This window comes from Rattus norvegicus, chromosome 10, assembly GCF_021556685.1.
Source record: "Rattus norvegicus strain SHRSP/BbbUtx chromosome 10, alternate assembly SHRSP_T2T, whole genome shotgun sequence".
Taxonomy (NCBI): domain Eukaryota; kingdom Metazoa; phylum Chordata; class Mammalia; order Rodentia; family Muridae; genus Rattus; species Rattus norvegicus.
The window spans coordinates 36641578-36655642 of NC_141543.1; the positions used below are offsets into that span (position 1 = coordinate 36641578).

Here is a 14065-nt window from a genome sequence, read left to right on the forward strand (position 1 = left end):
GAAAGTGGAAGGTGGACTCAGAGACTCCCCAGAGAAATCCAGCTCAGCAACCTAGCTGAACAGGCGAGCTCTGGGGTTGATTGAGAGAGCCTGTCTCAGTGAAGGGGGAAGAGCGCCGAGGATGACTCCAGTCATCAGCTTGGGGCTTCCATGTGCGTGACCTCATGCACATGCACATACTTGTATGCCCACACATTTCAAACATGCAGACATGCACTCAACAACACACACACACACACACACACACACACACACACACACACACACACCACACAAATGGAGGACACAGAATCCACCCCAAAGAGATGGCACCATTCCCAGGATATGGGCTATTCATAGCCAGTCTCAGTTCATGTACTGGTGTCATGGCTGGCGACAAGATAGGGTATATAGTTTGTGATCAAGCCATAGTTTATAGCCCTGACTCAAAATGTGCTATAAAGTCAAATCTCTATAAAGCTGAGCATGTCTTGCTTCATGTACAGATTCAGGCACATCTGTGTGTAGCCTCTTCCCATATCCTTCCATTCATTCAGTGTGGATTTAGTTCACCCCACCCTGGGGCTCAGGGGCTCAAAGACTTCAGCTGCACACACTTTTCAGTCATCCTTCTGTCCTAGTTTGGCTTGTGAATACAGGTGATAAGGCTCTGTGTGGGGAAAGGATTAGGTCTTCTCTGTACTTCTGTGCCTGCCCCGGAGCTCAAGGAGGCAAGTTCCACTCTGCAAAGAGGCCTGTTTTGTACACACATGTTCAGGTGTGTGCATGTCCTCACAAATGGACAGTGTGATCAGGGCACCGTCCTTCATCAAACTGTCTCAGGCCTCCTGAACACATGATGACCACACCATGGCCCAGGGAGCTTATGGTCTGTCCCTACTTTATCTTTGCAGCGGCTGCGGGGGTCCCAGCAGACATTACATCCACCAGAGAACAATCCAGGTCAGGTGAGGATGAATCACAGTTTCCGCTCATCTTTAGCTACCTGGGGCTGGGTCAATACTTCTGGACTCTGACACCAAGTGGAGTCCCTTCCTTCCTTCCTTCCTTCCTTCCTTCCTTCCTTCCTTCCTTCCTTCCTTCCTTCCTTCCTCCTCCTTCCTTCCTTCCTGTCTGTCTGTCTGTCTGTCTGTCTGTCTGTCTTTCCACATTTAAACACAGTAAGACTTTGGGGAAAAGTTTTCTTGTGGCAATTATCACAACAAAGCTTTAGGCATGGCTACATCAAAACTCCTCTGCAAAGTGCATCTCCTTAGCGGAGCCCCTGTGACCTTTCCTACAAGAATGGGTTCTATTGATGGCCGTGCAACAGCACTCAGGATAAGTGACTAGGAAGGACGGGTTTATACCAAGTATGGCAGCAAAGTCTTTTACAAAGTACACGGGACCTTTTTTCATGAGGATGGGTTCTACTGACTGAGGACCAATACTCAGGACTCTGGGGGTTTTGGTGAGGGCTGATTTTACAGAACAGCAAAGCACACCAGGTGCTAGTATATCCATTCCCAGGTTTCTGGTTGGAAAACGTCAACTTCTTATAGTGAAGTAAAAAGCCTGCATGTTTAATAATTCTGGCTTTTCCAGTGCTTATCCGTGAGCTCGTGCCCGCTCCAGGCTGCCTTTGCCCTTCATCTACTTCCAACTCCAGCTTCTCCGTTAGGTAGGTTTGCCCGTAATAGACTTCCGCTGTCTGCCTCACTTGTTCTTGCGGATCCTTAACAACTCCCCTCCTGCATCCCTTCCTTGGAGGAGACAGCCTTCTCTGAGGCTTGTGTCATTTCTAGGCTGGGTCAAGTTGGGTTAGAGGTCCCATGCAGCGGGATGGTGTGGTGTTCACCATGGCATTGCTACCCCCAGCACCGAGCCTACCAAGGAGCAGCTCCAGATAAACACTTGTCTGGGGCCAACAGGACCGCTGGGCCCATTTTGGAGGGAAATGAGCACAGCCTCTGTCCTGCCCAGCTCAGTACGCAGTGTACGGGGTTTCCCTTACCGGTTGGTGGAGCCGTTATAGCAGTAGTTGGGGAGGAAGTCAAAGTTCAGCTCCCAGAAGACATGCAGGGTGATGCGGCCATAGGGGGCAGACACATTATGATTGGCTTCTCGGAACATGGCGTCGAAGCTGTCTAGCGTCATGTGCTTACAGAGGAGTCGGTGTGTGAGCCGGTTAATCTCCAGAAGCCACTCTAGCTCCTGACAGAGGGAGGACCAAAGCTGGTAAAGAGTTTCAAGTAACACACACGGACACACAGACACACAGACACACAGACACACAGACACACACACACACACACACAGACACACACACACACACACGACACCTTATGTCTAGAGGAGACCCTCCCACTCGCAGGCAACTTTGGCCTCCTATATGACTAGGACCCATTCAGTGGCATGGGGCAATCTCCCTTTCTTCTGATACTCTTGGGTATCACTTCCGGTTGGGCTTCACCTCTTGTTGCTCTGCAGCTTGTCAATCATTATTATCCTAACGAATCGCAATTGAAATAGGGAGGAAAAAAAGCTCAAGACACAAGAGAGGGTGGAGGGGCTACAGCAACCAGGAAAGAGACTGCTGACCATGGCAAGCCCTTGGGGTAGAAAGTATGTTTGTATCTTTCTGACTTCTTAATGGGTGAGGGAAAAGCCTTTCCCCTAGGGTCGGTGTCCTAAGTAATAGTGTGACTGCATCTCAGTAGAGGTGATTTCTCTGTCCTACAAAAGGTGTCAAATAAATAGGAGATACCACCCTCTTAGGGTTAACTAGTCTGCTGAGATATGAATTTCCAGATTTTGGCAATGTTGCCAGCTTAACTCAATGAGGACATTGTGTGTGTGTGTGTGTGTGTGTGTGTGTGTGTGTGTGTGTGTGTGTGTGTAGAATGCTTCCTCTTTTGGACTGCAGGTCCAGAGTCCCTGAGGCCCCAGTAGTCTTGTCTCTACCCCAGTGACCAGGAACTGTTATTGTGTCCTATGTGTGGCAGGAGCTCTGATCATCTGTACTCAGGCAGGGGATGAGCTCTGAGTGCGGGTCGGCAGAGTGGGGTGCTGTGTTTGTAGGGAAATAAAGTGATAGTGAATCTCTTCTGGTTGGGGTTCACTTCTCACTGTTCTGCAACTTGTCAATCATTATTATACAAAATCTAAATAGGAGGGGGAAAAGCTCGAGTTCTGTGGCACCAGAGGCCCCTCTGGTCATGCTTTGGTGAGGCCAGCTTTATACCATGAGGCCACTCTTCCTGTTACAGAGGGGGAATGAGAAGATCAGAAGGCCACATGCCCAAGGTCACACAAGGACAAGTGCTTGGGATGGCATTCTGGGTCTTTGCACTCTACATCATGAGTTGTTGGTCTCTTTGATACAGCTGCCTGGAGAAACGCAAGAGGCTGGAGGTCCTTTGAAAGGGGAATGTGATATACATTTTATATTTATATTCTATATATTTATATCTGTTTATATTCTAAAACCACATTGACATGGTAGGGGGGTCACAAAAGTTTGGCTCCCATCTCATCAGCCACAACCGCCTGCACCTGACAAGTCCACTTCGGTAGGTCAAGGCCTCAGCTCACGCTTTCAACATTGCTGCCCGGGGTACTCTGAAACTCACACTGCACAGCTATAAGCTGGGAGTGTGGGTTATAACTGCAAATGCTAAAGGCACAGGGCCAGGCGGGCCACAGATGGGAAACTAGGTCGGGTGGAAAGGGGAGTCTTAAGAGGGTGGGTTATCGGGGTTGGGGATTTAGCTCAGTGGTAGAGCGCTTGCCTAGGAAGCACAAGGCCCTGGGTTCGATCCCCAGCTCCGAAAAAAAGAACCAGAAAAAAAAAAAAAAGAGGGTGGGTTATCATGGCCGGTGGGGGACCCTATCTGATAGTACTGGCCCTGGTGCTTTGACACTTACTGTGACTATTGCTATGCTACAGTGGGCTTGGGATGGTGGACTCTAGATGTTCCTAAAGAATGCTAAAGCCTGGATTCCAACCACGGAGTGGCAGTCAGAACAATGTTCCCAGTCTCTGTGCCAAGAAGTGAATGAAGGGCAGAGGTAAAGACGCAGCTCTCTGCTTCTGTCTCTTGGGGCTGAGCTGGTTCTGCTGAGGACGGGTAGCACAGCAAACGAACACTAACAGTAACTGCTAATGCGTTGGTTTCTAAGATCACTGAGCCCTTTTATCACACTGTGGTACCCACCCTGTTTGGGGGAAGACTAGGAGAGCGGGGGAACGAGGTCTGTCCTATGGTTCTATGAGTTTAGGTTTCATGAACTTGTGTTAGTGATACAAGGGTAGACAAAAGGAGCCAGCACTCAACTCTGTGATGTGGGAACTTCAGTGCAAAAGCAAAATGGGAAAGCACAGCCCAGTGGGTAATTTCAAAGAACGAGTGGACAGAGAGTGGGAAGGAAGAGAGGAAGGGGCTAGCCGCACCAAAGCGACCACAGCTCTGAGAGGTCAGGGAGACTCCAACAGGCATCTGAGAATTAAACATAGCCGGGGCAGGTGGGCTGCCAGTCAGGTGGGCCTGTGGGGTTCTGGGGACAATTAGGAGAGCTGGTCCTGTTGGAATGAGTCTGTAGTCAGCCCAGCAACTGCTGCCCTCTGCAAACGCTGCTCTGGTGCTGTCCCAGCTCCTGGAATCTTACTTGAATGCTTCCAAGTGTTACATGTTGACTCAAGATTTCGAGTAGCCAAACAGCCCACAGGCTGCCAGTCAGTGAGACTCCTTGCTCAGTGCACTTGCACAACAAGGTGACCGGCTCCCTAAGTCACACGTGGTGACTCCCACATTAACAGTTTTGAAGGCGGAGGGGAAAGGCACATTCCTCCATTGGTTTTTGCCACTGCCAGGAGGCAGAGGCTTCTCAGCCAAGGCCCACAGGAACCATGCCTACCCACAAGGAGAGTGTCTCCCCAGGGGGTTCCAGGGAGAGGATGTTCTGGGTGGGGATCAATGTCTCATCTGATTAAACAAGGGCTTACACTTCAAGTCTTCATTTTGTTCTAGCCAAGAGAACACTCAGTGTCTCCCAGGGAGTGGGAAGAGGCCATGGACACCTCCCCCCCACCCTCCCACCCAAAAACATGCTCATTAGCGGGAAGCCAGAATACACAGATAAACAAAAGAGAAGAAACTCAAACTCCCACCCCTTGAGAGATAAGCACCGAGGACGTTTTAACACGGACAAAACTGTATTTCCCAAGTTAGAGGCAGCCAAGTGATTTCAGGAATGTGAGCTATACTGCAGTTTCTTATAAGTGATGCAAGTCTCAGGTGAGTGATTGGGTCACATCCTGCTAACAGATGCTGTAGATATCCCTACACCCCAGGAGACCACTGCAGCCCTCTAGTCCTTTCTCTCTCCCTCCTTTTCTTTAAAAAATAAACTATTACTTATTAAGCATTTATCAACTACAAAGACCCAGTCCAAATTCTTTCCAGATGAGTTCCTGCTACATCCTTCTAACGACTCTCTGAAGTAGACGCTAATTTGGTCTCCTTCGCTTTAGAGGTAGGAAACAGGCTTGGTGAAGCTAACAGATCTGTTATCTTTCAAGATAACAGTTAGTAACGGTCAGGGACAGGACTGGGAGAATCAGTCTGTGGGACTCTGGTGACCTAGTTCAATGCACTTTATGCCACCTCTTGGAAAGAAGACTGACAAGGAGCAACTCCAGTGGCTGTTTTCTGGAAGGTGCAGGTTTCTTTATTGCTGAGTGTGCAACAAGCTGGCTGCAAACTCTAGGGGGCATGGTGCAAAGTGAAAATACAGGGTGGAGTTCAAAACCATTCAGCATTTCAAGATGGAGGCCAGGCAGAGCAAAAGAACAACAACAACAACAACAACAACAACAACAACAACAACAACAACAACAAAACAATCCACTGCAGAGCCCTTCTAGGCCCTCAAGCCCCACATGCCCTTCAAGTGACCTTGTAATACTTTCTCTAGCTTCTTAGGACCCTGCCTGCTTGACCACTCTGTGTATCCTAAGGGCACGGCCCAACCTGGGGGATGGTCACCTCTGATCTTCCAGAGACTTGTCTCCACTCTGCACGCCTGGCTGCCAGTCCATAAGGAATGGTGAAATCATTCCCACTCCATTTAAGCTGTGTTGTCCCAGCCACTCTGGTCGGGTGTGAAAGAAATCCTCTGCCTCTCTTGAACTGGGCCAGAAGAGCTAACGGCTATTTCCAGTTAGGCATCTATCTGAAGCATCCAAGAGCAGAGAGCCTAGAGCTACCCCTCTGCCCCCCTTCTTACCACAATGGAGGTCAGGTCTTCGCTCTCAAAGCGGCTGATTGCCTGGTCCAAGGATTTGTACATGGCGGCAGAGATCCGCTGCGTGATGAGTCTGTTCAAGTCAATTGATCTACCCAACAGCTGAAGGGCAGAGGCGGGGGAGAGTTACTTAATATCTACACAGATATCTGACAACTAGATACAAGGCACTGTAGGGAACTGTAATAAAACTGTAAAAAGCATTACTGGGGCAAGGGATGACAATATGTAGAATATAGACAGTATCACAAAGTCTCCTGGCAAGGAAGGGTATGTCTATTTAATCTTTTATTTTTGGCATATCGTATGTACATATGATGTATGTGTGACGGGTACATATGCTTGTGGGAGAAAGAGAAAAATGAACTCAATACAGTGAAACAACCATCACTCCGAGTCTGACTACCCTGGAGACAGTTATATACTATACTATTGCAAGGCGTTACATTCATGGTTCTCAACCTGTGGGTCATGACCCCCTCGAGGTTGTCTCTCTAGTATTTGCATTATGACTCGTAACAGACAAAACTGCAGTTATAAAACAGCAATAAATAATTTCATGGTTGGGGAGGTGTAGTGATAACACAAGGAACTGTTCTAAAGGGTCGCAGCATTAGGAAAGTTGAGGACCACTGATTTATATAAAACCCGCTGAGGTTAAAAAAAACCAACAACAACAACAAAAAAAACCCAACTCATTCAGGCTGTGGGAGGAGGCTTGGAGCAAGCTCTGATCTCCGGTCAATGCTTCTGTTGACACCCTAGATCCAGTCTGGAGGTTCATTCTGTGTCTTCCTGTTCATGGTCCCCAGGGACCAGTGGCCACCTTAGCGATGGCCTAGTTTATGGCTTCATGGGAGTGATTTTAAAAGCAAGCATATAGAAGGGCTTATCAAAGGGTGGAAAATATACCTTAAGGTAATTTCCCACTGGGCTCCACATGGGTATTATCCCAGATGCTACGAAGACAACAATAGCCATTTATTGAGCGCCTGCTGTGTGCACTATGCTACATGATTACTCTTAGGTAGTATTTGTCTTAGGATACATTTCCTACTAACCAATTAAGGTCCCCTAAGGGGATCCTGTGGCTAATTCTGGCTGCACTGCAACATCTGAGGCTTGTCTGCTGAGCCTTGTTTTTCTCTCTCTTCTGACTAGACACTGGCAATGGATGTCCAGAGAGCGCACTATGAATTCTTTCCTGATCATCTCAACATTGATTCTGCTCCTTCACAGAGACAAGGACCACACAACCACCACAGGGATTGAACAGCACACAGGCTTTTCTGCTACCAGCCACCTGCAGGGAGGGTTGGGGTCTGTATCTGCTATACCTTTCTAGCTTAGATTAGCATTTTATAATCAGGATATGTGTTCTCGTTCCCAGCAGTTTTTTCCCTGTATCTGGGGTAAAGGTTAAGGAAAACCGCTGAATAAAAACAAACCCATTTTGTTGAGGTTTGCTATGGGTTGTGACATTAAATTCTATACCCGCAGGTCTAGGCCTGTGAGCGACTGCTCACCTTTACAAGCATCTGTTGTGCAAACCTTTGTTCCTTGATTTTAAACTATTAGTTAAACAAAATTGACTACAGCCAAGTCCTGGGAGAGATGAGAGGTAGGTGGGTTTGGAGTGACCTGGGTGGGGGAAGAGAACCACAAGAGGGAGAAGAAGGGAGGAGGGAGAGAAGCCACCAGGGGTTGGGTGAGGCTTGAAAACATGGCTCTGAGGCCGGCCAATTGGAGTTAAGAGCAGCCCACATAAAACAGTAATAACTCGGGGTTATCAATAGGAAAGTAGATTCTAACAGCACAGAGGGTAGCTATCTGCCCAGCTCTTGGGCTGTTGAAGGCTTAGTGTAAACGATGAAAGTTGTGTGTCTTTTATCTGGGAACTGAATGATCAAGGTGGGATAGAAACCCGGATTGGGATCAAACATTTCTACAACACAGTTTCTACCTGAGGGTTAGCTTGAAGTGGTTTAAAGGGGTTTCAACCCTTCTCAGTTACTTCAGGGGTGGGTCTACCTGTGTCTGTGTGATAGTGCTGGTGAGGACAAGGTGACTTCAGGACGGTAGGCTATGGTCCTGCTCACTGCTTCTCAGGCCAGCTGGAGAGACGCCAGGAAGTCTTAAACATGCACAAAGGATGCTCAGTACTATCTGTACGATTCTGAGGCTGTTGCACCTGACACGGACACTTCCGGCACGTACGTAAGTCTACACTATCTCCACAGAGCCTGTGCCCCCCACTACAGCCCCTCCCACCCCCCCACCCCCCGTCACGGCTTTCTCCCACCATACCTGGACGTGTCTCTGTTTCAGCAGTGTCTCGTACCGGTTAGATGGCGGGTACGGAATGATCACTCCATAGTTCTTACATTCAGCTCTAAAACGTTTGTCCAACAGGACACTGGAAGAGAGAAGTGTGACAGAGGTGCATTAAAAAATGGTGGCAAATGGCTTCTCAATAGCCGAGCCACGTCTACGCCAGCCCATGGGGTCCACCGGGAACACACGATCTTAAATATCTCAAATGGAACTGAGGCCGCTCTAGACATGGCTCCCCAAACTTCTGGATGCAGAGTCTTAATATGTAAAATAGAATTTCTAAGTCAGAGATGGGCAACCCAAGGTGGCTTCTCTTTTCTTAATTTTTAACAAAAAACAATTGAGTGTATCCTTAGTATTTCCCAGTGAAAATCCTGGGTACTGGGGATACCAAGGCCCTTCCCTGTCCTCATGGTATAGACTTTCCAGTGAAGAGAGACTGGTAAGTATGAACAATCAGGGAAAAATGGTTTGTAATAGGAAACACGTGCATAGTTCTTATCACTCACCAGGCAACACATACACATGCAAACATACACAAACACAGAGACTCATATATACACACCCGCATGCACAGGTACAAACACACATTCACACACATGAACGTGCGCACATGCCCACAAGGGCAGACATATACAATTGTTTTTCATGTCGCAACAGTCCTGTAAGTCGTGTATGCTATTTTTATCCTCCACATTGAGACATAGGTGGTAGAGTATCCCTAGTACTTGAAAACAATAGTGTAGCATCATTTGGAGTTAGGAATCATGGGAGGTATTTGTAGGTGGTTTCTTTGGACAGAAGCTCAGCGATCACGGTAAAGCCAAGGTAAAGATTATCCCTCACACAGTAAGTGTGGTCTGTTTGACAAAAGGGAGGCTTAGTCAGGGTGAAAAAAAGAAGATTTTGCAAAAAACAGGTTCATCATATTAGTCTACAGGCCAGATCATGTGAGACCACAGAACCCCTGTAGAGAGTTGGGATATCTAGATGGACTGGGAGCCATTTAAAGGTTTTAAGCAGGAAAGAGGCATTTAAACTGGCACAGTCCAAAGTTGCAGCCAGCAACCATGGTGCCTACTGCATGCCTCAAAGGAGGCAGGCCCAAACTGAGGTCCCCTGCTGAGTGCATACAGATTTAGGAGACCTAGAAGAAAGCAGGGGTATCTTGTTAAAAGTATCTACACTGTTTCCATGCTGACATTTTAGTGGCTTCACTTTGTTGAATGAAATAAAATATATCATTCAAATGTCAGCTGTTTCTTTCCCTCGTTAAAATGCTGCTGCTAAGTACCAAGGGCCGTCCCGGGTGGCTCCCACTTGTGGTTTCGTTTTACCTCAGATGGATCAACCTGGTGCTTTCTAGTGCTTTCTTTTTCTGAACTCCCAACTCCTCTCGATTTCCATCCTTTGGAGGAGCGCCCATCTTGCAGGGAAAGTTGTCGAGGGCTATTTTTCAAATGGGGACATGTATGTGTGCGTGTGTATATAGAGACCGGGTTTCTCTGTGTAACAGCCCTGGATGTCCTGGGACTAGCTCTGCAGACCAGGCTGGCCTCAAACTCACAAGCCTGCCTCTGCCTACCGAGTGCCGGGATTCAAGGCGGGTGCCGCTAACCCAGCTGGGGGTATATTATTTTTAAAGATGAATTTTTTTAAATCCCCTGGAGTTCCAGGTGGTTGTGAGCGACCTGACGTGGCTACTGGGAATTGAACTCGGGTCCTCCGGAAGACCATCAAGAGCGCCTAAGCACTGAAGCATCTATCTAGCTCCTCAGATGAGGAGATTTTATAAACTAAGTACAGAGAGACCCCAAGTTTGTTTATACAGAAAGGATCAGCATATCCAGGACCACAATTCTCTCAGAAATGAAATACTGCCTTCTCCGTAGTAACAGCTTCCTACCTGATCTGCTCATACCTATTAGGTGACTACTTAGCGATGGACGCACCTTTGCGCTTTCTGTTTATCAGTTAGGACTCAACCTTTTTAGTGAGCGAGGATCTCATGCTCGCACCACGCCAACTCCTATCTGAAATGTGTCAAGTTTGTCGATGTCAAATGAAGTCAGTCACTTCCACAGGGGTGTGTGGGGGTGGGGTGGGTAGTGGAATCACCCTCGGGCTGGCTGATTGGCACATCTCAGCTTCCGGCAAGAACCACGATACTTTTACAGAAAGTTCCCTTCCCGAATAGTACCACGGCAGGTTTTTAAAACCCAGGAATTCACTGAGGATGGAGGGAGAGGGTTAAATCAGTATCTCTCAGTAAATACTGAAAAGTCTATAAACCTGACACCCCTCCAACCCAACACACCTTAAATACACTCTCCACAGATTTATATTGTCAAAAAGTGAAGTTTAAAAGTAAGAATCAAGTCAAGCCACCCCTGCCCTTCGGAGACCATTTCATGGTGGGGGATGCCCCCTTCCGATCGTGCTTGCAGCATCGGGTGACACACCTCGCCCTCTAGTGGCCACCGCCGTGAAGTAACTCAGGCTTCTCACCAGCCTGATGCAGGCAGGAGAGCTATTAATTTTGTTCTTGCTCTGCCAAGGCTTAGACAGGAAGTTCCCTTTGCCTGCGCACTCTGCACCTATCCTTCCCCTTGTTTCACCTCCTTAGACACTGTTTCCCTAAGAGGGCCTCGACTAGCTCAGGCTCATCTACCATATATTCCCAGAATCTCAGTCTTCCTTCATGAATATCCTTCACACACACACACACACACACACACACACACACACACACACACACCACTCTTTGCCCTTCTATTGAAGTGTAGTGTATTTGTATACTACCCATCCATTCTTCTTTACAACATGTCTCAAATGCCTGAGCCTGTGGAAATCGCTTCATTTTTTCCTTAAGTGCGGAACAAGGGAGACAGACAGACAGGTATGAGGCTGAAGAAAGGTCGCTACTGACAGCCTAGGCTCCCCTTACCTGCCGGCCATGGCTTTGTAGTAGGCAAAGATCTGGTCAGCCAGCTTGTAGACAAACTGATCAAAGCACAGGTTCACCTGGTGAGGAAAAAGCAGGTCAGTGGGTCCTGTCTGGACTCATCACCGAATGGGCAGTTGGGAGGGCACCAGGGCAGGGGTCGCCGAGGTGCATTCTCGGGCAACAGAACAGTCCTGACAAAGAGTAAAGAGAGGAAAGCCCCTGTGGCCATGCACAGGTACTGAGGTTGGCCCTTTGCCCTCGCTGGCTTCAGAGGAGCCCAGGAACCAGCCTCCCCATTGCTCCCGTTTGGTCAGGGAACACAAATGAAAGGCCGCCCTCTGGTGTTGCGAGTACCCCCCTAGCAGCCTGTGAACCCAAAGACTTTCTTGTCTCCTCCTTGTATTTGGTTTTCCTTGCTCTGTAGAGTTAACTTCGAGGATGCTCTTAGAAACAGAAAAGTCCCCTTCTTCCAGCTTTCCTTAAATCCCTCTGGGATTTGCCCTGTCTCACAATATTCACGGGAGACTATGAAGTCTGTGGGAAGACAAGGTCACACCCCACATCAGAGCCATATCTTCTATCAATGAGCAGAGCAGAAAGTGGCCAACGTGGGACTTTGAAGAAACCAGGCTCTGGCAAGAGCAAGGCAGGAAACAGAGCCAAAGGAGGAGACTGATCTTTGATTCCTTCCTATTACGTCCCCAGCTCTGCAAGATGAACCCTTTATTTGAAAGTTTCCGTACTTGTATTTGACACCCACTATTACACAGATCAAAACCCACAGCGGGTGCTGTGCACGGTGCTGGCTTCATACCCAGGTAGCTGGGGCCTCCAGCCTGGGCCTCTGAACTTCGTGATACTCAATGTGCCCTCTAGAGATAAGGAATCTACAGGGTCAATGTAGGAGTACTCATTTAGACCCCATGTTCCCTTTCTAGAACCAATTCTGAATTCTGGTCCTGACATTCCCAGCCCCTCCATGGTCTTTTCTGGAGCTCGTGACCTGCCTTCGGAGTGGTTAGATGGCACCATTTGCAAGCTGAGGTGTATATGCCCAGGAAGGTCCTTGCAGCACCTTATGGTATAGCACAGACTAGGGATGAGGAGAGGAAGGAGCAGGCCGTGTTACACTGTTCTGTCTGACAGCCACAGCAATCATGAGCGTTGCTCATTGGAGAAGAGTCACTGACACCCTCCCCCATCTGACAACTGATAAGTACTGGATAAGCCCAGCATCTCGGGCGACCCCAGGGATGAAGGAAACATGCCACTTGCCTCTGCTTCGATCTCGTCATACAGGAACTGCTTTTTGAACTTGGTGAGCGCATAGTAGGCGCTGTCGTTGTACAGATCCAAGGGGTAGAGGACATACCTGGGAAGGAACACAGAGTCATGGAGGGCAAATCACACTGGCTGGGGAAACGAGGTGTGAGGGATGAGAGAGGTGGCTTGGAGTTGAAGACAACTTTCCTCCCTTCTCTCGTGTCCTTTGTGCCTCCATGTAGGAAGGACCTGTTTTTCAGTTTGCACACAGGTATCAGAATCGATGATGTTGATAGACCCCCTGGCCTAAAAACTTTAGCCTAGGGGGATACTTCTTGGTTCCTAGAGTAGGTGATTTGCTGAGCATGGCCGTTAAGAGATGGACAAAGACAGGAAGGGCAGGTAGGGCTGGGGCCAATGACCTTGGAGTGGGGTTATTGCCTAATCTCTACTCAGTAGTTTCTTCTGTCAAGCAAAGAGCTCAGAGGCAAGCCACCCTCCCACTCCACCCCAGGAACTTCCTGGCTGGCCCAATCCTGTCTCTTACTCCATCATGGAAGGTTCTTTGGTTTCCAGAATATGGTCCGTTAGAATCCAGGGCATGGACATCTCAATTGGGAACTGGATTCGCCGGCCCATGGTCAACTCCAGGAAGAATTCTCGGAACCAGAGCTGGGAGAGGTCACAGCACTGCTGAAGAGCTTCTGCAAGCACAGGGAGAGCCTCGGCTTAACAAAGCGATCACACAGCACGGTGTTTGCTATCTATTGGCTGTCACTGCCAGGCACACAGCCCTTCCCCGATCTTGCTGTCTTGTGCATGAAGCCAGCTTAGTACAGTCTGTGGTGAACGGCATCTGTCGGCTTCTGGGACAGGGCAAGTTATGTGGGGAGGGGTGGTTATTTTTAAGAGCATTTGCCATCCTACCATTTCTAGTAAATCCTTACAGAGCTACCCTAAAGAAGTGTGATTTATATACAGTGTTTTGAGAACACACATTGCTCACTTTCAAGGAACTATGGCTCCCTCCTCTCCTGTATGTGGTAATTCTGGCTCCCTTACTGTTGGGAAGTCTAGAAAGCCCAACTTAGGTCATTCTCTAACGAGATGCCTGGACTTTTTTTTTTTTTTTCAGGTACACTAAGACTCCCATGTCACTGGGTTCCTATTTCTCTCTGTCCTTCTCCATTCAACCTCTGAGAGAAGAGGAAGAGGAGGGCATGAGGTTGAAGGGTA

At 48.4% G+C, this 14065-nt stretch overlaps 1 protein-coding gene and 1 long non-coding RNA gene across 12 annotated transcripts in view; one reads left to right on the forward strand and one right to left on the reverse strand.

Moving 5' to 3' along the window:
• Cyfip2 (cytoplasmic FMR1 interacting protein 2) overlaps nucleotides 1-14065 on the reverse strand; it is a 119630-nt gene that overhangs the window by 49052 nt on the left and 56513 nt on the right. For all 11 annotated transcript variants that reach the window (NM_001446893.1, XM_087571626.1, XM_087571631.1 and 8 more), the window contains 6 exon segments: nucleotides 1994-2193; nucleotides 6268-6387; nucleotides 8593-8701; nucleotides 11567-11643; nucleotides 12842-12938; nucleotides 13377-13533. In NM_001446893.1, the coding sequence (NP_001433822.1) occupies nucleotides 1994-2193; nucleotides 6268-6387; nucleotides 8593-8701; nucleotides 11567-11643; nucleotides 12842-12938; nucleotides 13377-13533 (760 nt within the window).
• Nucleotides 891-7745, forward strand: LOC148002836 (uncharacterized). The gene is made up of 2 exons (XR_015631551.1): nucleotides 891-947; nucleotides 7447-7745. It is a non-coding gene; the product is annotated as an uncharacterized LOC148002836 (long non-coding RNA).